This window comes from Nyctibius grandis, chromosome Z, assembly GCF_013368605.1.
Source record: "Nyctibius grandis isolate bNycGra1 chromosome Z, bNycGra1.pri, whole genome shotgun sequence".
Lineage (NCBI taxonomy): Eukaryota > Metazoa > Chordata > Aves > Nyctibiiformes > Nyctibiidae > Nyctibius > Nyctibius grandis.
The window spans coordinates 76,950,433-76,975,604 of record NC_090695.1 but is presented as its reverse complement, the minus strand read 5'-3'; the positions used below and the strand labels follow the sequence as shown (position 1 = coordinate 76,975,604).

The 25,172-nt window shown below is 39.3% G+C and overlaps 1 protein-coding gene across 6 annotated transcripts in view; it reads left to right on the top strand.

Annotated features, from left to right (window-relative positions):
* SUSD1 (sushi domain containing 1) overlaps window positions 1-25,172 on the top strand; it is a 110,112-nt gene that overhangs the window by 21,103 nt on the left and 63,837 nt on the right. For 3 of the 6 annotated variants that reach the window (XR_011050065.1, XM_068422897.1, XM_068422893.1), the window contains 8 exons: window positions 389-483; window positions 1,857-2,046; window positions 3,044-3,138; window positions 4,258-4,444; window positions 15,615-15,708; window positions 16,812-17,067; window positions 21,535-21,574; window positions 22,978-23,071. Coding sequence is in view for 5 of the 6 variants with exons in the window: in XM_068422897.1 (XP_068278998.1) it covers window positions 389-483; window positions 1,857-2,046; window positions 3,044-3,138; window positions 4,258-4,444; window positions 15,615-15,708; window positions 16,812-17,067; window positions 21,535-21,574; window positions 22,978-23,071 (1,051 nt within the window). In the remaining variant the exon portion in view is untranslated. Of the gene's footprint in view, window positions 1-388; window positions 484-1,856; window positions 2,047-3,043; window positions 3,139-4,257; window positions 4,445-15,614; window positions 15,709-16,811; window positions 17,068-17,766; window positions 17,958-21,534; window positions 21,575-22,977; window positions 23,072-25,172 lie in introns of those variants that run through there. The other 3 variants (XM_068422894.1, XM_068422895.1, XM_068422896.1) reach the window with 3 other exon arrangements.

Sequence of the window (25,172 nt, the reverse complement as noted above, 5' to 3'; positions counted from 1 at the left end):
AGGAGCTGTAATGTAGTTTTAGTGTCCTCTTCAAGATCTGTAAAGTAATTAGGATTGAAATTGTTCTACATTAAAATGAAAGCCTAGCAAAGTATTTTGTTTTCATTAGTTGTGGTAGTTTATGTAATGTTGGCTGTGTATTTAAGGACTTCACAGTCATTAGCTCAGAGCATGCTTCTTCAGTTAGCCTTGTATTTTAATTTTAGGAGCTGACACAGTTAAGGGAAGACTTACTACCTAACTTCTGCCTACCTTGTTTTGTTTTTCCTGTTTGAAAAAAAAAAAAACAGAGAAAAGGGAAGAAATAAACAGTTGCTCCATACATATTAAGATTTGCATGAGAAAAATGAAAACTGTTCTCATTCTGTGTTTATGTTTTTGCTCACAGAGGAGGAGTTATTCAGTGATTTGTCCATATTCAATGAAACATGTGTGAAGTGGCAAAGGAAAACTGGACGGCTGGGAGTGCAGGAAACGTATACAGTAAGTGGGGAAGTATTTGAGATTGGGAATAGCTTTGTCCTCGTTAATTCTGGTGAGTCACCGCTGGAGATTTGTTTTGTGGGTTTTGTTCGTGTGGTAATTTGACTCACTCTTCCAGTGAACTGCCTAGAAACCTAAAGGTGGCTGGGTTAGGAAAGAGACAAATCCCTGTCCTAAAGTTTGGTGAAAAAGTCAAAAACTCTTGGGGTCCTGTTCGCATAAATCACCTAAACATCTGCTTCAAACTGTAAGAAGCGTTTCAGCACAAGTTCATGTTTTAGTGAAATTCCGTTGTAGAGCTCAGGGTCACATTGACATAGAAAACATTGCAAAACTTGGGCTCTGTCCCTATGTGTGATGCAAACGTTTCAAGTAAACAGTGTATCGCTTGCAGATACTGGATGTAACTTGTTTTAGAAATGCAAGGTATATTGAAATACTGTGCCTTGCTCAAGAGATTCAACCATCTTATATTTGGACGTTTTAAAACTGTTTTTTATAGAGATGGAAAGCAACCTTGGTAACTACTTTTTTTTTGCCATCTATAAACATAAGAATAAAAATTAAGATATAGATTCTCAGACACAAATAGTTCAGTCAGTGTTATTGAAAGCCGAAACAACATGATAAGAATTCCCATGTTTTGAGAATGACAGCATCCCAGGAAAGGTTGGTGGTTTGAGCATGTACAAATAGGGAAAAAAGAAAATGGGGATTATTTAGGATCTCCAGGGTGGGTAGGTGAATATGGAAAATACGTTTCAGCAATCTGCAAGACACTTCAGAATAGTCAAAACTGAGGATAATGTAGGCATAGGGTGCATGCAGTAAAGTTCACAACAGAGTCTGGACTGCCTTGAGCTCAGATAGGTAAGTTTTGTCTGTCCCTACAAACAACAGGTTTCTTTTTCTCTGCACTGGGACAATCTTAGGGGAGCTTGTCTTTTACTGTTGTTTGGCATTCAGTCTTACTACTGCTTCTGTAGGGCAAGGGGGAAAAACTAGAAAAAAGAAAAGAAAGTAGCAAAGAGATGTAGTTTCCATCTGTGTGCTGTAAACAAGAAAGAATATTCACTTACACCTTAGTATTTATGTTGAAGGTGTTTGTAGGGTCTACATTATAGATTTCTTCTGATTGTTGTAGAAATGTATGAAAAAATATTCGTATTTTTAACAGCGAGAAGAAATTAAAGATCTAAGTTATTAAGCCATCTGGTTGCACCAAAATAGTTAGTCACAAGCCTATTTTTTTGATTGAGCTGATATTCTGAAACAGATATAATCCTAGGTTCTCAAGGCTTAGTTGAACTAGTGTTCTGAATTTTGGAGAGCCACAACCAATTGCACCATCATTTTTATTAATCCTTCAATAGTTTCACATACTGGGCCAAAGATGGGATGAGAAGACGTTCTCAGAAGAAGCGATATTTAACATCACTACAAGTGAAGATAATCCAAAGGTGTGTTTAGATCTCAACTCTGGCAGTAACTACGTGGTGAATATTACTACCATCTCTTCCACAAACGTCACTGTCTCAGTTACAGTAGCAGTTCAGACAAAGGGTAGGTTGTGTTTTGTATTCTCTGTGCTTGTGGAAGAACTTACTGTGCTGCAGAGCTAACTGTTTTGAGCCTACCAGTCAGGATAACAGGCTGTCCCCTAGGCTGTATCATTCTTTATGCTGACTACACACCTGTAGCCACCATCAGCATCCTCTTTTTCTGCAAGGTGTTTTTATTTCTGTTCACTGTAGCCGTTGAATCTATGAGCAAACAGAGCAGTGTCAGTGCGTTTTAGAGGATTTGGCAAACTTGCTTCTTCAGGATTTGTCATCTGGCTGAGGCAGGATTGGTGCAGTGGCATTCATGGCTACATGCTGGAATTTTGGTACATGGTAAAGTGCTGCTGGTTTCCATTCCTTGCCTTGAAAATTGATTCTCTGCCTGTGAGAGAATTCCCTGTTGCTGAGCTGTGTGATGCTAACCTAAGTGATGTGAGCATTACAGATAATGTTCCTATGTTTAGCACTGATGAGCAGTGTTTTGGCAGTTTTTTGGTAATTGTAGAGAAGGCATGTTCTAACAGCAGGTTTTTGTGGTGTTTAAGTCATGGAAACTTTAAGCTTGCCTTCTGAATACTAATTCTGATGAGACTGACCTTGAGAAATAATTGCCTTTGGAATCCACAAAAATGCTTTTTCTTATGTGCTTTTTCCTAAAGGGCATCAATTGTGACAAATTGTTCTGTGATAACTTTATTTCCATCAGAAGGCCTGAACCCCTGGATCTTTCTGTCATTATAACCTCACTAGGTCTGGACAAATAAATCCTATCTTGATCTCTTGAAGAGCGTGCTTGGATTTTTTCAAAAGCCACTTTCTCTGGAAAATGTTGATGCTTTATTTACTGTGTTTGCTCATTCAAAAAGAAATGAGATTCTACCTTCATCTCAGAAGGGAATTAAAATAAAAACCTTCTTTTATTTTCAGCTACTCAATTAAGTTGAAGAAGGTGAAGTTTTTGTAATAAGTTGTTCCTTTTTTTTTTATTGTCTCTACAGTACAGAAAGCTTTTGATAATGTGTTAATTTTTAATGATACCTGTTTGAAATGGTGGAGAAATGTCAGGGGACCTGATATGGAAGACACATACTCAGTAAGTGACAATCTGTATTTCAAATCTAGCAAACAATTTCTATCAATCACCTTTGTGAAAAAAAACTGTAATTTTTCAAACACACACTGCAAGCAGTGTTCCTCATTCTAATAATGTCTCTCATAAAACCCCAGGGAGTAGGCTTGCATAGCAACCTTCAAAAAAGAAAGAAACCACCATGCTCTTCTGTAGTCTTGTGTTTCTTGCTTATTTTTTCCCCTGTCTTTGCTCTATTTTGCCTTCCCTATCTGTACTTTCAACTTTTGTCATGTTCAGGCCTCAGAAAACTCTCTTCCAATTCCATGAAGTCAGTCCGCTCTGCCTTGTGATATGCCTTCAATCTTCCCTCATCCCACAAAGCATTTCTATGTGAACTGTCTCTGCCAGGACTCTTGACCACCTGCTGTTGTCTCAAATCTCCATGTGCTGAGAGGTGCTCAGAGATTATCTAAAGGATCTATTTAAAGGAAAATTAGGACATGATTAAAATATAGCAAGCATTTTAGTTTTCATTAACAGAGGAACGATCAAGAGAGCCTTAAGTTAATAACTTCATGATCATTTGGGATATCAACAACAAAACACACACAAACCAACTGAAACAAAAAACCCTCATGGGTCTCTAAATCTGCCTGGAAACATAGCTGTCTGTAAGCAGATCCTGGAGGGTACTCGGCATTTTGACATATGTCAAAATTACTTGATTTTGACTTGATCCTCAGGGTCAAACCAGAGAGGTGTTCACGTGAGCTTACTTTTATAACTTGCCACTTTACACCATGAGGGTATACTACAATGAAAGTGCACTATTACTGGAAGCGTAAATGTTAGCAGGAAATCAAGACTTGGGGGAAATTACAGTGCTAATAAAAAAGAAGATAGACTATGAGGAGAAGTGGAAGAACTAGGACAATGTCAGAGCTGAACAAGAGGGACTGCAATTCCTGTCAAATTTTGGAAGCATTTGAATTTGAATAACTGTCAGTGCCAACATTTTTGGCACTCTGTATGCAGTGATGTGTTTTTCTGCTATTTATTCTAATTTAGAGCATGACATGACTGAATGGAAGTGATATGTTAAAACATTTAAATTTCCATGCTGTGATTGTTTGGTTGCAGTTTCATGTGCAAGGCCAGCGTTGGTATCAGGAGGAGTTCTTTCATGAAATGATCTTCAGCCTTACCACAAACAAGCAGGCTCCAGAAGTTTGTTTCGATTTGCAGCCAGGCACCAATTACTCTGTTAATATTTCCATGGTAGCTTTGAATTTTTCACTGCTCGTTTCTATGACAACACAAATCACAGGTAGGTCCTGCCATTTATTTTCCGAATTTACAAAATTCTTGTAAATTGGGTGCAAGAGGCTCAAGTGAAACAGCATTGTTGGTCTCAGTAATCTATGGTGCCTTGTCAAAGTGCTCTTTCCATGCTCAAAATTGTTCATTGTTTGTTTCCAGATTTCATAGGGTTGACAGTCCAGCAGCAGAAGGGGGAGAGAAATGGGTGTGCCGTGTTTTGAAGCATCATTTTTGCGCAGCAGGAATAAGATAGTTTGGTGGGTTAGACACAAGACTGGTATCTAGGGGAGCTGGGCTAAATTCCCTGCCCTGCTAGAGGCTAAGTCACTTTACAGTACGAGTTCTCTCCACTGTGAAGTAGAGATAATAGCACAACTGCACTTTGTGTGGGTATTTGTGACAACAGATACCACTAAAGTCTGCAAGGACCAAAGTACAGAGTCTCCTGCGAGTACCTCAGACAGATACCTTCATCTCTAATTGGTAGAGTACAAAACATAAAAGGCATTTGAGCAGATCAGGTTCTGTAGAGTCTCAGCTTCACTGTTTAGCAAGATATTTGTATGGCACTAAAATGCTGTGGTAAAAAAATCTGTAATTTCTTAGCTCGTTTTTTGTTTAGAACAGTTTTGCACCATCCCTATACTGTCATACTTTCTGTATTAGGTTATTACTGTTACACTGTGAAGTGCAGTGTTTTGTGCTGGTATTGGTCTTCCCGTTGGGGCCACAAAGTGGAAAATGTAAGAAACATGAAAGCTGTCTGAGTGTTTGTAAGTCTGTGCAGCCACTAGATGGAACCAGTTCTCTTCTGACTGCTTGTAAAGAGCTGGGCATTCCTGGTGATTTTGAAATGGATAGTATTACAACTTTTTTAATAGTAAATCTAAGGTTTTTGAGCTTCATGAAAGGCAAAACATCTCTTGTTCCCTAAAGCTACTGTTTGGGAAATACAATGACCTGGATTTTTTTTTTTTAAAGGAAATTACGGTAATAATTTGATAATTTATTTTCAGAAGTTTCCTAGCTGTCACTCAAAAGTAGCGTCCATGAGTTCATGAGTACATGTAGCTTTGTAAAAACTAATAAGATGTCTCAGAATTTGGTTGAGGTAATTTTTGAATACATACTCAGGGTAAAGGCATAGCTCTTTACTCTGTCATCCCATGATATTTTCTAAACTCTGCAGGATTGCATCAGGTCACTTGCTCAGCAGAGCTCTAGAGAACGCTTTGCAGCAGGTGCTGTGTGAAGTGGTATTTGTGCCTTGGCAGCTGGCATGTTTTCCTCTCCGCTGAGTTAGTGCTTAACGAATGCACATGCATAGCCTCAGAAAAGGTCTTTGCATAAAAGTTAGGTCATTTCCATTTTGAAAGAAGATCCTGTGACACGAGCCATTTTATATGTGGTAGTTACTTTTTTCAGTGAACAGTAATGGGTGGGTGTTGCTCTGTTGTTAGGAATCTTCATCCAAAACTTGCCATGCGAACACTCCATACTGTACTTTTTTAAATGGAAGCCAAAAAATAAAAGCCGGTCCTTTTGTGTTTGCAATCGAGTGAAAATTAAAAGGCCAACAGTGATCATCCTGCAAAGCCCACCAAATAATGAGAATTTAAATAAGATATTAAATTTGTTGCTATTTCTATTTCTTTCTGAAGGAAAGAAGCCAGAGAGTGGTGGTCAATGGGACAGAGTCCAGCTGGAGGCCTGTGGGTCGATACTGGGACCAGTACTATTCAATATATTCATTAATGACTTGGATGAGGGAATAGAGTGCACTGTCAGCAAGTTCGCTGATGACACAAAACTGGGAGGAGTGGCTGACACACCGGAAGGCTGCGCAGCCATTCAGAGAGACCTAGACAGGCTGGAGAGTTGGGCGGGGAGAAATTTAATGAAATATAACAAGGGCAAGTGTAGAGTCCTGCATCTGGGCAAGAACAACCCCATGTATGAGTACAAGTTGGGGACAGACCTGTTGGAGAGCAGCGTAGGGGAAAGGGACCTGGGGGTCCTAGTGGACAACAGGATGACCATGAGCCAGCAGTGTGCCCTTGTGGCCAAGAAGGCCAATGGCATCCTGGGGTGTATTAGAAGGGGTGTGGTTAGCAGGTCGAGAGAGGTTCTCCTCCCCCTCTATTCTGCCCTGGTGAGGCCGCATCTGGAATATTGTGTCCAGTTCTGGGCCCCTCAGTTCAAGAAGGCCAGGGAACTGCTAGAGAGAGTCCAGCGCAGAGCCACGAAGATGATTAAGGGGGTGGAACATCTCCCTTATGAGGAGAGGCTGAGGGAGCTGGGTCTCTTTAGCTTGGAGAAGAGGAGACTGAAGGGTGACCTCATTAATGTTTATAAATATGTAAAGGGCAAGTGTCATGAGGATGGAGCCAGGCTCTTCTCAGTGACATCCCTTGACAGGACAAGGGGCAATGGGTGCAAGCTGGAGCACAGGAGGTTCCACATAAATATGAGGAAAAACTTCTTTACGGTGAGGGTGACCGAACACTGGAACAGGCTGCCCAGAGAGGCTGTGGAGTCTCCTTCTCTGGAGACATTCAAAACCCGCCTGGACGCGTTCCTGTGTGATATGATCTAGGTAATCCTGCTCTGGCAGGGGGATTGGACTAGATGATCTTTCGAGGTCCCTTCCAATCCCTAACATTCTGTGATTCAGCTTATCTAAAATGAAAAGGGTACAGTTAAAGTAATTCTTCTGGCAGTGTCCCTTTGATTTCTGTGCCTTATGTTTCGGGAATTGCGTTATCTGTACAAGCAACTTAATTTATATGAAAACTTTATGATTTTAGAGTAGGCATATAATTTGCTGCTTCATTTGTCCAGTTATTTTGTAATCGTGTATGTTGTTAAACCAGATGGTTGTGTTTCCATGGTGGGTGGAATGATCTCAATTTATCTGCCAGCTTAAGTCTGAAAAGTGTTTTTTGGCTCTGGTGGTTTTCTGGCTAAATCGTACTGTATAAATGCAAGATATGCCTTGAGCGCAGAGACTCTAAGGAAGCTGAGACTTACAAAAGTGTTTTACTGTTAATGTACTGGAGGTGGCCTCATTTATTGTCTAAGGTTTCATATGGCATCCTTTAAGAAATGCACAGACGGTTGATCTGTTTCCCCAGCTGGAGGCAAATCCAGATGTTTTATCTCCTTGACTTCCACACACCTCCCGCATTTTGAGAGTTCAGGAAATCTTAACTCTGGAGTTTCCACTACTGTGAAGAGACATGTCCCAGATGACTGGATGAACACTGCCTAACAGACTTAATTTCTTGACAACGATAGTCATCTGTGTAATTTCTTAAAGACTGTTGCAGAATATGATAAGCATCTAAATGCTAACAATAAGTTTGTGTCTTTTTTCAAAAAGGGAGATTTGTAAATGCATGTTAAGCAAGCTACTTCTATAACCTAAATATCTATATCTGTATCTGTATTTGTATCTATATATCTCCTGAGTGAGAATATATTATATTCATACTATTTCTAAAGAAAAGGAGCAAGAACGTGAGACTTAAAAGCCTGCTTTTCTCCCTGGCAAGTAGCATCCGTTAAAAATAGTTCTGTGCTGGAGCAGAAAGTCGGTTTTGCCCATCACCTTATGGATGGTACATACAGTCTAGCAAATGCTTCATTGAAATTCTGCTCCTTTCATACCTACAGTAACAGGCATCCTGCACAATCTTCTGTCTTCTTAGCTTATTTTAGACAAGTTCTCAACTGTCTCCTTGAGATAGGAAATTGAGTCAGTTATGAAAAATGATTAGGCAGTGACTATCTTGTAGTTGTAAAAAGATGGTAGCAAGATTATCTTTTAAGCAAGAAAGGAGTTTGTGTCTGTTTCCAAGGAAGGAAAGGAGTGTCTTGTGGGTGTCCTTCTCATTCATAATTTCTGTTGGGATAGTGCTACTTACACGTGGCTCTGTTCCTTTTCCTTTTTGAAGATCATTTATTAAGGCATGCTCAGACAAGGCATTGTTTTTAATTTCATTATCTGTTTTTACATATGAATTTAAGAAGACTGAGCTTTGTAACCACTTTAAAGTGTTTGAAAAACAGAATAATAAAGAGCTAATGCTTTTTCTTTCACTTCTGGTATCCTAAATAAGAGTAACTTCTTCAGTTGAGCCAGATTAAAATCCTATTGATATTTGAATCTGTCTGCAAGCTTTGCTTTGGGATAGATTCTTTATGATGGATGTGACAAAACTGTGGTCTTTGTGAGGTTCATGAATGCCTACTTATTTGCAATGTCTGGCTAGCTTTTTTTTTGTTTAGAGCAGACCACTCTGACCTAAGACATTATACTTATAAGAAAGAAGATTTTCTGGACACTAGAAATAGATCTTTTGTGCCTGAATTACGGGATTACATTTCCTTGTAAAATAATTCATATTCGATTCAGTGATGATTTCTCATTACTCTTCCTCCTCTCGATATTTTGCTTAGAATCAAGGTGTGTTTTGAGTTTGTTCTATGCTTACTGTTCACACATGCTGCCGTTTCTTACATGTTTGTACATGCACTTTCCAGTGGGTTTGGGTAGGTTTGACCTTGAGCCTGCGTACCTCAGACATTTGTAGTAGTTCCTTTGTTTCTCAGCTCCTATTCTTTTTGTTTTAGTCCAGGATATACTTGCAGGCCGCATATGCTCGTGTGTATATCCTTTCTCTCTTCATATGAACACGTAAGTCAGAAAGTAGACTCACAAGCAGGGAGTCTAGAAAGAGACTTGAATTAGAAGAATTTAATTCCATCTTGTATTAAGTGTAATCTTCTAGAGCCCCGCACTTTCATCTCAGTATGTGAAAAACATACTACATTACAGATCAGGTTGTGATGCCTGATTTGTTTGCCTGCCCATAGGTGTACACACACACATAAAAGATGAATTATTGTTCTGTTCTGTTGTATGATGGAAAAGATTGACAGTCATTCTTTCATAAAGGAACTTCTTTAAGGTCTGGAAAAGGAGGGAAAAACCAAACGTACTTTCCAGTGGGGAAGTGAAAGACTGTTGGAGATGTGGTGATCTGACAGCTCTTAGTCCAACAGCATATCATATACCTCCAGAGAGACCATCCATTACAGTGTGCAGCTTCAGAGCACAAGAGGGGAGTTTCTGATTTATGTAATGGGGAAAGGGAAGTGATTAAAACCTGAGCATAATTTTTTTTTTAATGTAGGGAGGAAATTAGCTGCCAATCCTGTAAACACTTCCATACATATGTTCATGCATGCACTTTGCATTATTATGCAGAAACTATTCAAATGCATGATATTTAAGTGCATATGAACTCCTCTGCTATTTTTCTGACCTCCTTCATAGCAAGAATTTCTTCATAAATATTTGTGGTCATGGTCATTCTGATTACCTCTATCATTCTGTTTACAAAGCACTTGATATAGGTGGCACAATTTGTGCTTTATAGCCAGTGCTTTACTTGCTGAACAAAATTCTTTGCTTCTTTAGCCTTTTCCATCTGCGTGAACTGTGGGTTCTTCGGTATTGCTTCAGGCAGTCCTTTACAAATTTATAGTGATGTATCTGCATCAGCCTTTATGTTGTCCTCAACTAGGTAGCATAGTTAACATTACGTAAAATAAATGAAATGCAAAATGGGAAAAAACAGTACAAGAGTAGGCTACAGTGGGGAGGAAGGTAGATTGTAAGCTCTTTTCAGCTATGAATTTATACATGAAAAGGTCACACATACAACCTGATAGTATTTCCATTTTTAAGACACAATCTTTAAAGAAGATTTAAATGATCATTTTCTGTAGATGTGGTTTTGATTTATTCAACCTCCTTTCTACCCTCCCTTCACTAGGTAATGCCTTTCTCCAAGTTAAAAATCTCTTCTCATTCTTTGTTAAAGGAATGATACTGTAATATGTAAAGTAAACTTAATTACTCTTCAGACAGTAATACAAATGGTAAAAAACCTTTTCTATTATATCAATATCTCTACCTTTTTTTTTTTTAGATTTTACAGCAGTGGTTTTGACATCCTTGTTTTAAAGTTCAATAAAAAATTTTTTAACATTAAGCCCTCAAATAACCATTAAAAGAATCTCTTATTTTCAAGAAATGAAGATCATGCAAAGGGTGTTACTTCAGCAAAGGGTTGTTTCAGTTAGAACTTGGTCTTAAGAGGAAACTTTGATTTGACTTCCCTGAACTGGGGAAGAGTTGCCACCTGGTTTTGGACTTCGTGGTTCAATTCCATTACTGTTTTTAAAGCTTTCTCATTAGCACAAAATGATAAAGGGAAGCTGTAAAGAGGGCTATGCTGGTACCAAGCAAAGGTTTTTTAATAAGGCACAAATCATTCCATTTAACAGGTTTTGTACATATCCATATATAGAGTGGGATAGAAATGGATTTGTGCATTCATTTTGGTGTGTCTGTATATAGGAAACTTACAACCTTTCTTGCCTGCCTTGTATTTCCAAAGGTAAGTAACACAGTGTGGTCCCAGAGTTACAGCTTCAGAGCTGTACAACAGGTCAGATGACAGGAAAGACATTAAATATTCCTGTTATCACTACTGGAGATTCTCATAAAAGTGCTCATGTTCCTTGTATTGCAGCAGTTTGCCTGCAGCAGTAAACACTTGGCAAAACCCAGGGCTTTAAAACAAGATATAAACAGCTCATTTCCAGGATTAAAGAAAGAAATGTAGCTATTCCATTGTGAAATGTTTTCATGATAAATAGTAGTGAACTGCTTCTGACATGCTAGCTTTTCCTGAAGAGGATTATTACAGTATAACACCAAGCAGGATTTTGCTCCAGCATTGAGGCATGTGCTGTTTCCCTGAGCTGTTGCAATGGTAGGCACTTCTTGGTGTGCACTGCTTTCCTGTAGCCTGCCTTCATGTTCAGAGGGAGACTCAGTGGATGGATTCTTACTGTGGAAAATGAACCTGTATATGGCTGGAACAGGCTGCCCAGAGAGGTTGTTGAGTCTCCTTCTCTGGAGACATTCAAAACCCGCCTGGACGCGTTCCTGTGTGATATGGTCTAGGCAATCCTGCTCCAGCAGGGGGATTGGACTAGATGATCTTTCGAGGTCCCTTCCAATCCCTAACATTCTGTGATTTTGTGATATCCAAGTGTTAGTAACATAGCACTGCTATGACAAGGAAGTGCTTTGAGTCGGACTACCTCTGCATTCCTCGCTATATTCTTCTGCATTTTCCTGGTGCTGCTACAGGTATGTTAATCTGTTCTGCTGGTGAAGAGTTTAAAAAAAAAAAAAAGCAAAAACCAAAAAAACAAACAAAAAAATCTCCCCAAAACCTTTAACAAAGGCAGGTTGCTAACAGCACCTGAACAGACTGGAGGATCTTCCTTTCTTCTCACAGCCCTTCTAGTGCGAGTCCTCATCTCTCTGTAGCATTCCCCCTTTCCCTCCACGTATTCTAGATGGTGTTAAGTCAGTATTTTTTCCATGTATATTTTTAAATCTGGAAATTATGATGACCTCCTAGCAGACTTTTTTTTTTCTTGAAATGTTAAATTTCTGGAAAGGTGCTTCTTTTACTAAAAGTTCATAGTGGCCAAATACTGCATATGGATTAACTACTTCAGCGTTTCCTTTCTGGTCACTGAAGCAAAAATGAAATTAATTCCTTTCTTTTACTATTATTATTGTTACTGCTACTACTACTTCTTCACATTGTTGCAAGTTGTTCGTTTTTCTTACTAAAACAGGCAGATTGTCTTCGGTATGCTTGATGTTTGTAGTAATTTGTATTTCTTACCAGCAAGTAAAAATGGAAGAAGACTCCAAGCTTTAAAAACTCTGTGTGTTTTTTTCAGATTTTGCTCTCTTTTGCCCACTTACTAGGGCTGTCAGTGCTGGATGGCTATTTATTTTCATGTTTTGCATTTTTCCTGTCAAATTATAGAAAATAAAAAAAAATAATTGTTATAAACTTAAGTCAGCAGTCTTTTTGTCCCCTGTTCCTCCTTGCACTGCTTATCTGGAAAGAAGATGCAAAACTGTTGCATGCAATGCACATTCTGTCTGGCATTAAAGAAGAAATTCCCAGGTTTTTCTTGGAAATTGGAAAATTCTCAGGAGAAATTAATAATAGTGTCTTCTGGTTGTATTGGATGCCAAAGGAAAGGAAGATAGGAGAAATGTATCAGATGAATCTACCCTGACAGATATTTTCCTGTCGCTCTGTCCACTGGCGATGTCTGCGCTGAGGAACCATTGAAGTTAAGGGAGGGTTTAGAGTTCTTAAGTTCTGTTTGCTTAGGTGCAAAGACATAAGGTTGGCTGTCAAATATTATTTGTTCATTTCTTTTGTTCGGATAGAAATACTGTCTTGTACATTTTACAGTATCTGCAGTTGTAGAAGTATTGAAAAGACCCTCCAAAGTACAGACCATTTCCTGTTCTTGCAGGCAGCCATGCAATGCACATCATTAACTCAGAAAACTACCTGAAAGGGTTTCTTCCTTCTCTCTGCTAGAGGGAAGCCACTGTAGAACATTAAGGCTTTGCTAGATATAAATCATATTCTCATTTTAATCCTAAACTTTCATAACTGATTCCTTCACTGGTAGTTCACCCATAAACTTGTCTTGAAGAGGACGTGGTAAAGGGAATACTCAGAGCAATTCATTTGCTAGGTAAGCTTTCAGGAGGTTCTCTTGAGGGTGATTTTTGCCAAGGGCAAGGTGGGGTTTTTCTTGCTAGGGATGCTTGTATGGCCTGTTGTCTTTATTTTGGGCATACTATGCTTAAGTTGTTTCTTTCCGATGTTTCATCTGTTTAAAGCAGAGATTGTGTAGGCTTTTGTCCTGGTTTGGCCCAAACCAGGCCAATTAGTCTTAGAGAAACCAAGGTCACTGCTAGGTTCCTCACTGCTTACGAGTGAGGAGCCAAAGGGGGCTGCGCCTGCAGGGAGGGGCGGACAGGGCAGGTGACCCAAGATTGACCAATGAGGTATTCCATCCCATACACGTCATTCTCACTTTCCTATTCATCACTAACCCACTGCCTCCTGGAGGTGGGGCCCAGGAGGGAGGGGCCCTCCTGTCTCCCACTGATTGGTACCAGCTTTGCCAATTCTCCAGTTAAAAGCCTGCAGGTGTGATGGCAGGGGGAGCTACTGCATTTTCCACTCTGCCCGTGCTGGGGGGAGCAACTCTGCCTGAGGAGGATTTCCAAGCTCTCGATCTTGGTTTTGTGTATATTTGTATATATTTGATTATTTCTATTATTACTATTATACTCTTTTTCATTACTATAGTTTATTAAAACTGTTTTAACTTTCCAACCCGTAAGTCTCTCTCCCTTTTCCCTTTCCCTTAGGGTGGCGGGGGGGAAGAGGGTTAACAGAGAGCATCTGCCACTGGGTTAATAGCCAGCCCAGCTTTAAACTGTGACAGCTTTCAAATTTATTTTTCATAGGCTACAAAGACAAGTTTTTGGTTCCCTCATATAAGACAATTTCTCCTTTGTTTAGATCTTTCTTGTAGTCATCCTCTGCACTGGTTTCACTTAGTTCTGTTGGACCAATGATTGGAATTTCAGACATTGTAAAATAATTACACCTGGGCCTTCTGTACCTCTGGTAGTACTACTCTAGTGTTACAGAAGTCGGTTTCTTATGCTTTTTAGAGCAGCCTTTTCCTTTTTTTGTTTTACCATTTTGGTGACTAACACTCATTCTGAGATGTACTGATATGCTCTTCCTACTACTCAAAGGAACTTAGAATATATAGCACAGAATTATTGTTAGTAGTGCCCAGTGTATCACCTTGCACTTTATACTGGTGAATTTCATCCCATTTCTGCAAAACAACAGCTGTAAAGGTGATTCAATTCTTCTTGCATAATATCTCCATACTGCTTTTGTTTTACACTGTCTAACGTTGTTTGAGCAGCAAAATTCATCTGTACGCACCTGGATTTTCTACCACGATTGTTAATAAAATGCCAGACTTAGTACTTACTTTTTTTAGTCTTGGAGGAACTCCTTTAATCACCTTCCTGCATCCCAGTACTTCTGCTTCCAACATGCTGTATTTTGGTAGCTCCTTATTTACCAGTTATTTACCCACTTTACAGTTTTTCTACCAAGCCTCATTTTCTCCTGCTGAACTAATGATTTTCTATGTTTCAACACATGTGTGCAGCTATCTGTATTCCAGCTGTTTGAAAAATCCATGCATCTCAGCAAGATTTTGCCTTATGTGACTTAACTTCAGTAAATCTGCATTGGTTTTCTTTTGTTTGTCTCCATGACATCGATTATTCTTTCTAACAGTGCTCTGAAGCCTTGATTTTCTGTATATAAGCACTGCATTTGTTATTCTTTAGTCAGGTATCACATCAGCAGCTCGATAGACCAGTTTTCAAACAGCCAAGCCATACCTGTAAATACCTGTGCTAGTTCGTTCAGGCTTCTGGCATGGATAGTATCTGTGCTTCATACTCTGCCTCCTCAGTTGTACACGCTGAAGGTCTTTTTTTATTCTTCCAGGCAGATAGTGGTAATGTCCATTATCATGGCACCAGTTTACGTCCCTGTGCAGCCGTCATCATTGCCATTGAAATTAGAGGCAAAAGTGTTTGTTCAGTTTTGGCCTTGATGCAAATTCCCACTAAAACAAATTAGAGCTCTGTACCTGTACTGAAGTCCAATTTAAGGGGCTGGATATTGCTAGCTGACTGTGAGCAGTAACTAAGGAAGTTGCCGTCTTGAAAGTGCTTTTGGTGCTAATAGATTCTCCTTTATTCACACCATTTTATTTCTTGTAGTGGACTGTGAGCCCAGAGTTTCATCTTTTTCTTCTCCTTGACCATTTCAGTTAGTCTACTAAATAATACTGCTTCTTCCAGCAAATCTTTCCTGTCTCATTTCTCTGTAGTCTACCGTCATTTTTTGGCATCTCTGTTTTTCCCAGCTAGCAGATATTTGTCAGTACAAAGGTTTGAGTTGGGGCTGCCATGCCATCATGCTCGTATTTGCTCTGTGTTTTTCTTGACCGGACTATTTATGTTGCCTACAGACTTCAGCCATCAGGGATTTGAGGCTTAGTTAACAGAGGAAGTTTTTGGGGAAAAAATAGCTAGGAACCCTCATGCCTGGAATATTTCTAAAACCTTGCTGAAGCACTGGTATTTGTTTACTTTTTAGATCCCCCTTTCCCAGATGTAGAATTTGTTGCAGTAAAAGGTTCTGCACCCTTGCTCAGACTCCGGAAAGCAGAAGATCGAAATGGACCGATCAGGTTTGTCTCTGTGCACTCTTCACCCTTTCAAAAAGCATTCTGCGGATTTATGTTACTTACATATTGGAACTTTTTGTGGGAGTTAGATTATTTTTGTTAGCAATGGGAGAAAACTTAAGCTGTAACTCCCAGTTTCTCCTCCCTTAGCAGAGAAATATTTGGCTTCAGACGCTTCCCTGCTTTCTGGAACAAAATTCTGTTTGTGATAACTCTGTGTTTTCACTGTTCATTTTGGGTTTGTTTGTTTTTTTTTTTTTCCTTTATCCGCAGTGAAGTCACAGTAGATGTTTATTGATGGATCCAAGCACAGCACTAACCATGTGATTTTTCTTTTCCAGCGAACTCATGCATCCAGTACATTTTTTTTTTTTTCTAGGAGTCACAAGAAATGGTGGACAATGTCTGTATTTATGCATATTCTGAAGTAGTGTTTTCATCTTAGTGTATACTACTGAAATATATTTCTAGAGAAAAAAGATTTACACCTACTAAGTGCTGTTTGTGATAGAAGGAAAAGATAATTATAATTCAATGTTACACTAAAGCAGAAAATATTTGAAAGCTAATAATGTTTCAGGGAATGACTAGTGTAACAGCCCTAATAATTAGTCTTCCTATGGTTGGATACCATAGATTAAACATTGTTTTGAGAGGTCTGAAGACAGATTTTATTAATTTTTTACAAATGATATCTGTCCTCTCCTTCTTTAAACAGAAAAAATCTTGCTTCTGGGCAATTATGAATCATTTTTAGAGGTCAATGATGTGTTGTTTCATAGGTAAACTTATATATTAGATGAGAGGAGCAAGAGATAGCCTTCAACAACTCAGTTTGATGCCCTTCTGAACATGAATAAACACGTAAAGTTAGTGTGCATGTGATGAGGAGGACCAGCTCTAAGCTGTGCATGCAGTGCTTTGAATTCAAAATGCAATGGAACACACACACAGAGAAATACTGTAGTATAAGAAGCATTTGTATTGGACATCATTGATAATAAAAAGCAGTTCAGAGGCTACAAATAGGAAAGACACTGAATTAATGAATGTCTGATACTACATTGAAGTGAGGGCTAATGTTTACTTTTTTTGTTTCACTCTAGTCTTTATCAAGTGATTGTGCTTCCTCTGGGTTTACAAAGCACTTTTGTTTGTGACTCCTTTGCTGCTACAACTTTCTTTAGTAACACCACCGATGTTAAAGGATATGTGGCAGTGGAATTTCGGGCGAAGGATGTTGCTGATAACATGTCGATTGCTCTTGGAGACAGACATTACTACGGGAAGTTTTATAATGCTCCTTTAAAGCTGGGAGAAGAGTATTCTGTTTTTTTGAGAATAATAAGTGAGTGGAATAAGGTAATGGATGTTTTAAAACCTTTTCCTTACACCTGTTGAATGAAGTGTTGCTGGGGAAAAAAAGAGGAAAATGTTAACTTTGTGTTAAATTTTTTATGATGTTGCAAGGATCTGTTAGCTGACAGAATTAGATTAAATCTGAAGCTCTTTAAATAACTCTTGTAATGCCTTACAGATATTTATTTCATTGTAATGTTGGAGCAACTCTGGATGCCAAAAGGCAAACAATGGAAAAAACTGAAAATGAAGGGCCATCACTGCCCTCAGTAATTAAGGGTGTCCTTATTCAGCCAGAATTTAGTGAAAGAGATCAGTATGAAAATCTGAAAATTACTCCTTAGCAATGAAATATTCACCCATTTTAATTTTTAATTGAATGTTTTATAGCAAAATACTCCAGTTCTCCAAATGACAAGGAAAAATGTATTTTATCGTGTGTGTTACCTTCCACAAAGCAAAGAATGTCAACTCCAGCTCTCTTGGGAAAAGCCTTGTGGAAAAAGTATATTACTAGCATTAATTTTTTGTCATTTTAAAGTAAATATGTATTTTAATTAGAAACAAAAAGTTTCTGAAATGCACATCTTGGCTGTTTCGTGCTCCAGTGTCTTGCCTCCCGTGATGTCATTATGCCACTAGTTTTCCAGTCATTACCTATCTCAGGGGTCAACAGCTTGTAATTGTTTTCATTTTTTTCAGGTCTCAGCAGTAGGAAGTTTTTCTCATATGGGCCAGGTGATAGACTTTTTATGTGTGTGCGTACAGTTCCTGAATGTCAAATGTAAAAACAGAACAAAGCAACCCCTACTATAGAAAAAAACCCACCTAAACAGTGCCTCATTCTGCCACCTAAACAAATTAAAATAAGAGTTTTAGGGCTTTGTGTATACAACACGAAGCAAGGAGGCACACAAAAACTGATCTGTGAGTCAGTTGTAAATAATTATCTACAATTTTGGAAGCCTACACCCAAATCTCAGTAAGTTAAAACAGCTTCTATTAAGAAATGTAACTCTGCCGCAGTCTAAAGCAAGTGAAATAAAACAAGTACATGTAATAGCAGTTACTGGTATTTGCTAATCTGTGCAGCATGTTTTGCGTGGCATCTAACAATAGGCTAAGAAGTTTTTGTAGCACGGATAAAGTGGTTCCTGATCCTGATACAAGTCTGCTGTTTGTCATAAATTTTTAATTAAATGTGTGAGGGAGTAAGTAGGGAAATTACATTTGAAGGCATTCAGTTCATAAATAATGTTAAGTTAGCCCAAAATGTCCTGGAATTTGGGCAACGAACTGTATTTTTTAGAAAAATTTACTCTGTGGAGCGGGATTCTTAATGAGTCAAATGTATACAAGTGTAGCCTCTTTAAGCACTCCTATATACATCCTTGAACTCAGTTTGTGTGTCCTTGGGTTTTAGGCATTGGTTTCCCTAGCTCTTTCCCTTCAATATTTTCTGATACTGGGGAACATTTCCTATTTTCACTTGAGTTGAGGCTTTTCTTGCACAGAACAGTGCAGATTGCTTATGCATCTCTGCCAGCTGTTTGTTAGACTTCTAGGTACCATTATTTTTTCTCTTTCATATAGATTATTTTCTGATGTTCCATCTCTAGCATTGCCACATGTATTTTCTAGGCCACTGATTTAATGGAATGTTATTACTGTTATTTGTAGAAGTCACTCTTCGCTTCCTTCCATTTAGAATGCATCAGCTCCTTCATATACACTTTCCTGTATGGCTTTTGTTACTTAATGAAGTACACTGTTACATACAACGTTTATAAATCATTATTAGGGTCGCAAATACCAAACAGCTTTGTACCCAGCTCTGTTTCTTTGAAACAGAACTTAAACTTGTGGCTCAAAAGTACTGGTGTGTCTTCAATTCTCTTGTCCTTGTATTTTGTGCAATTGTTGGTATTAAGAACTTGAAAGAAATTCAGAATTATAAATTGAAGGTGGTTGTTGAGTTTTGAGAATTTCTGAAAATTTGATCTGCTCTTTAACTGGCCCTCAATTGTTAATACATGTGAAATCAGCATTTCTGTAGCGTATTTTACTGGTGAACACATTTCCATTTGAATTCAGACACATCCGAAATACACGTTATAGACTCCTAACTAATGTTCTCATTATTGTACTTTGATGTTCTGGCATCCTTTAGAGTCCCTTCAGGCTCGAGATCCCTTCATGCCAAGAACGGTACAATTTGTATCATACATGCTGCAAAGTCACTTGGTTGTGACTTTTTACTGCCACTATTCCTCAATATACCTGACATTTTCTTTGTGGTAAGGATGGGAAAATCAGTTCAGATAAAATTGTGTTGACACAGTTAAGACAAGTAGGCTGTTCTGTTTTATTGTGTCCACGTTCGTTTATCCCTTGTTCAGATGTGGAGAAAGGTGTCTGCTGTGCGTTTTTTGCTTTCTGTTTATTTTTCAAGGTGGAGGATTTAAAACGCATATTTCATTTGTGCAGGACATTCAAATGTGTTAAAAGGCTGGTCAGATGATCTGAGGAGATCGTTGGGGATGTAAAAGTAAAGCAGTTAGGAAGTTGAATGATTTTGGCAATTGGAATGTGAGGATGATGGAGACCAAGGGAGGATTTGTTAACAAATGAGAGTTTACTGTCATTATCATGAAAGCCTTACTAAGGTGGAACAAATTGTCCACCCTTGGAAGTGTCCTTCTCTATGAGGGATACTGCTAATTAAATAACTCAAATCCATATGGTACCTATTTTAATCTCCAGTGATTACTTTATGGATTCCGTGCTGTGCAGGGAGCCAAAGCTTGTAGTGAGGGGCAAGAACTAAAAAAGTGTTTGGAGTTTAAACTTACTTGAGATAAATTTCTTTAGCATAGCTTGTGTACATTATCAGCTTTTTTGGATAAAACAGTTTTGTACATGTAATAGAAGTAAGAGCAGGACTGTGAAAGGTGAAGATGACATACAGTCTTTTCAGGAAAAAAAGCTATGAACTTTTTGGAAAATTGGAATCAAAATTATCCCTACAGTGAGAAAAGTCTATTAAGATTGGCCTAGTAAAAAATCATCTGAGGAAAGTGTATATACATGGCAAAATGTTTTCTGTTTTCTTCTCTTGTAAGTGTGCAGCTGTGGAAGGGGTTTCTATCTCCAGTTTAGCTACCTATGAATATCCAGGTTGAAATATGGACTTTGAGATCCATGGATACTCAAGTATTTGGAGGAGTAATTTCACTGATAACTTTCTAGAAAGGTGCTAATTCATCAAAGGAAGTGATTTATAATTTGATTTAGGATGAAGTGCAGATCAGTGAACTTTGCTGCTGAGATTTCTGGGAGCTCTGTAACTTCTCTGATAGGCAGGAGATGATTGATTTCCTGTAAACTAGAGTATGTCGTGGAAATAGCTATTTCAAGATGATGGCACTCACACCAGTGCCTCCAGAATCTGACATTTGGTTGGGTTTTTAAATCCAGCCCTTCTTCTTTATTCTCTGTCTCCTAAGAGGATTTTCTTTGTCAGTGTTTTGTATTTTTAAATAACCAGAAAATTCCTTATAAAAACATGAGTTTAAGAAACAAGGTTCCACAATTCAGCATGCAGATACACGAAAGTAAGATTAAGCATACGAATGTGCCTTTGTCCTGTGCAAATGCTTCAAATTGTAGACTTCAGTTTCATAGAAACATACTGTTATCCAGAGCAACATAATACATATTTTGCCAAAACATGAAAAATATATGTGTATGTATTCTCTGAAGGTCATTTGGCAGGAAAGTATGTGTAGAAGCACTACAAAAATAGACTTCACAGTCATTATACAATAGACAATAGAACTTAGAATGGAACTTCTTGTGTATGTGTGAGTGTGAAGTGCTGGGGGAAAAAAGCTCTACAGGGACCAAAGCTTACTGTCAAAAAACCAGACTTGTTAAACAAGTCTGCAAAAGCAGACCCCTGATGAACATTTATTCAACTACTGTGATCATTAACTAATATAAGTACTCTATAAAAATTATTAAAAATTACTAAGCAAGTTGTTGTAACTGGAAAAAAACCTACATCTAGTATTTGAAAAACCTGCCATTAAGTACCGTATTTTAACATATGTATTCTACATGGGGATAGAGTTAATACAGCACATTCAGCCTTATATTAGCATTTCATAAATTCTGAATTCTTATCCAAGCAGCTTCAAAGATCCTTCCATGTTACTTGTGTGCCTGGGTTGTAGAAAGAGGAAGAGTGATGATCTGAAAGACCAGAGTCAGTCTTTCACCAAAGCTTTATCTCTAATCTTATCTTTATAATCTTTTCAGATAAGCTAGAGGCTGCTATTAGGGAAATAACAAACTCCATTCCCAATAGTAATAAAATACAGTATGTTGTGGATGGCTGCTCTTGCGGAGGGTGTTAGTGATAATGAATTTCTTTCATGAGAAACAGTGATTTTATGTTTTCATTTTCAGGTGAGAACACAGTCCTGTGCTGTTTGGGCACAAATTAAAAGTAAGTCAGTTTTACCTTCAATGAGAAAACAGAAGTTATCATGGCTTTTCTTGGCAGCATAAACTAATAATTGCTTTGGCTGTTTCTTCATTTGCCATTAATGGTCGGTTGGCTTCAAGGATTGGAAAGGTTAGAGGCAGAAAATTTGCTTTGCACTTCAGTAGTCCCTTCCAGTGGATTCAGTAATCCATTCTAAAACGGATTCTCTGATTTCTCCCTGTTTTTCTGTATTACTCTTTCTGTGCATCCCATCCAAATCTTTACAGCAATTTTTGTGCACAAAGAATGTGAAGCACAGAAGATTGGAAATTTTAGAAGCCTATTTTAAGATAGGTCTATATTGGCATAAAGATTTTTTCTAAAAAAACATTTTCTAGCTTTTAGAAGCCACATCATTTATTTTGGTATGTTCACATGGTCCGTGGATAATTAAGTCCTTTTATGAACTTAAGAAAATAAAAGACACCATGCAAAAATGAAAGATGTGGCAAATTCTTGTAAGTACAGTTTCGTAAAGTACCGTGGCATAACTTTAAAAGCCAGTGAATTTCTCAGCATGGTTTTATCTTTGTTTTTCTTTTTGACTATAAAATATTTCCAGTGAATGAGTTTACCTCAGAGGAGTTTGGAATCCACTAGAGACCAAGTTTCCCTCGTTTCCACCATGTAGAAAGTGCTGTCTTCACCCATTTCATCATGTTTCAGCAAAAGCAAACATCGCCTCTCCTGACAAAGAAAGTGGCACCACTGGAGTCCCCTAGAAACTCTCCATTCTGCTTTTGAGTTGAAAGACTCACGAATTGGAGTTAGGAAATGCAGTGACTCACTGGAGAGTGAGACAGTGCTTTGGAATGATAATAAATCATGTGGTGCTTGGAGTGCTTGAGGTGCATCTCCTCCACTGTTCACAAAACCCACACCTGACTATTGCTAACACTGATCTTCCGGTCACTGCTGTGTTTATTTCTAGATTGCCTTTTGTTGATTACTTTAGTGACCTAGTTCATTTGCCGTCACTCTTAGAATATAATTTAGGCAGTTTGTGGTAGCAGAGACTCGGCTAAGATCAAGGATTCCCTAGGTTTGAGGGCTGTATTGCTAGAGCTGTATAGGCAAGAGCTGTAAAATAAATCTGGAAAGACACAAAACTGTCTTTTTAAGGCAGGAAACTGAGGGATGGAGAAGTTGTAATAACTTTTGAGAAATACGGCATTTAATCTTACTTCAACTGGACAGTAACTACTAGATAGTCAGCTCTGTTACTACTTGACTGAGCAGTAAGTCCAACATTTCAGTTCTGTTACAGTACTTCAGCTTTGAGCAGACTCAGTTGGTCAGTCACCATACTGAAGCTACGCTATTTGGTATTTGTTTGTTTGAATTGTTTGAATATTTTCTTTCAGGTTTATCACCCACTCTGCAATACATGACTGCTGTTGGATTAGGGTCAGTTGCTGCTGTCTGCCTTATACTGTTCCTGTCATTCTCAGCGGCACGGTGTGTATTGTTATTAACTCCAGTTTTGTAGTCCTCCTGCACAAGGCTTACATGTTTTTCTTTTCAGATAGTTTTTCTTGCCAACCTGCTTGGTTTAGGCCTCTTGGGTGCTTAGAAATTATTATCAAGAGTTCCTTCAGTGGCCACTAGTGCTGTCCATTGCTTGAACTCATGCCCTCTGTATCTTTGCAATCAATGGCAAAACATCTGAAAAGTATGGGGCTCATCTTAATAAAGGAAGGATTCAGTGAGTAGCACCAGGAATTTATTTCAGAGGTGTTTTGATTTAATGGTAACTAAATAAATGAAGTTTATATGCTGTGCTACTCCAGAAATGAAGTCATACCAACAGAAAGGTTGAGGTACTTTTCTTGTATAAGAGACTGCCAAGAGGCATGGTACACAAATATACAAAAAGCCATTATAGAAAGACTGACTTCTTCCTGCCCATAGTGCCCATGGTACATGCACCATGCATGGGCAGTATACCCGTGTGCTTATGAACAGTAGCAGAATCACAGAATCAATCAGGTTGGAAGAGACCTCTGGGATCATCGAGTCCAACCATTGCCCTGACACCACCATGTCAACTAGACCATGGCACTAAGTGCCATGTCCAGTCTTTTCTTAAACACATCCAGAGATGGTGACTCCACCACCTCCCTGGGCAGCCTGTTCCAACGTCTAATGACCCTTTCTGAGAAGAAATTCTTCCTAATGTCCAACCTGAACCTCCCCTGGCGAAGCTTGAGGCTGTGTCCTCTTGTCCTATCACTAGTTGCCTGGGAGAAGAGGCGGACTCCCACTTCACTACAACCTCCCTTCAGGTAGTTGTAGACTGCAATAAGGTCACCTCTGAGCCTCCTCTTCTCCAGGCTACACAACCCCAGCTCCCTCAGCCGTTCCTCATAGGTCAGACCCTCCAGACCCTTCCCCAGCTTGGTCGCCCTCCTCTGGACTCGCTCCAACACCTCAACATCTTTCTTGAAGTGCGGGGCCCAGAACTGGACACAGTACTCACGGTGCGGCCTCACCAGTGCCGAGTAGAGAGGGACGATCACTTCCCTAGACCAGCTGGCTACACTATTCCTAACAGAGGCCAGGATGCCATTGGCCTTCTTGGCCACCTGGGCACACTGCTGGCTCATGTTTAGCCGGCTGTCGATCAGCACCCCCAGGTCTCTTTCCACCGGGCCGCTTTCTAACCACTCTTCCCCCAGCCTGTAGAGCTGCATGGGGTTGTTGTGGCTGAAGTGTAAGACCCGGCACTTGTTCTTGTTGAACCTCATGCCGTTGGTCTCGGCCCATCTATCTAACCTGTCCAAATCCCTCTGAAGGGCCTTCCTACCCTCCAGCAGATCGACACTGCCACCCAGCTTGGTGTCATCTGCAAATTTGCTGAGGGTGCACTCAATCCCTACGTCTAGATCCCTACGTCTATAAAGATATATAGATCCCTACGTCTATAAAGATATTGAACAGCACCGGCCCCAGAACTGAGCCCTGGGGAACACCGCTAGTGACCGGCCGCCAGTTGGACTTTGCCCCATTCACCACCATTCACCACCACTCTCTGGGCTCGGCCATCCAGCCAGTTTTGAACCCATTTAAGAGTCCACCCATCCAAGCCCCAGGCAGTCAGTTTGTCTAGGAGGATGCTGTAGGAGACAGTGTCGAATGCCTTACTGAAGTCTAGATAGACTACATCCATATCCCTGATCTACTAAGTGGGTCACTTGGTCATAGGAGATCATGTTGGTCGAGCAGGACCTGCCTTTCATGAATCCATGGTGGCTGGCCCCGATGCCCCGATTGTCCTGCATGTGCCGTGTAATGGCACTCAGGATGATCTGTTCCATCACCTTGCCTGGCACCGAGGTCAGGCTGACAGGCCTATAGTTCCCTGGATCATCCTTCCGACCCTTCTTGTAGATGGGCGTTACATTCACTAATTTCCAGTCAGCTGGAACTTCTCCAGTTAACCAGGACTGCTGGTAGATAATCAAGAGTGGTTTGGCAAGTTCATCTGCCAGTTCCTTCATTACTCTGGGGTGAATCCCATCCGGGCCCATAGCCTTGTGGGTGTCCAACTGGCACAGCA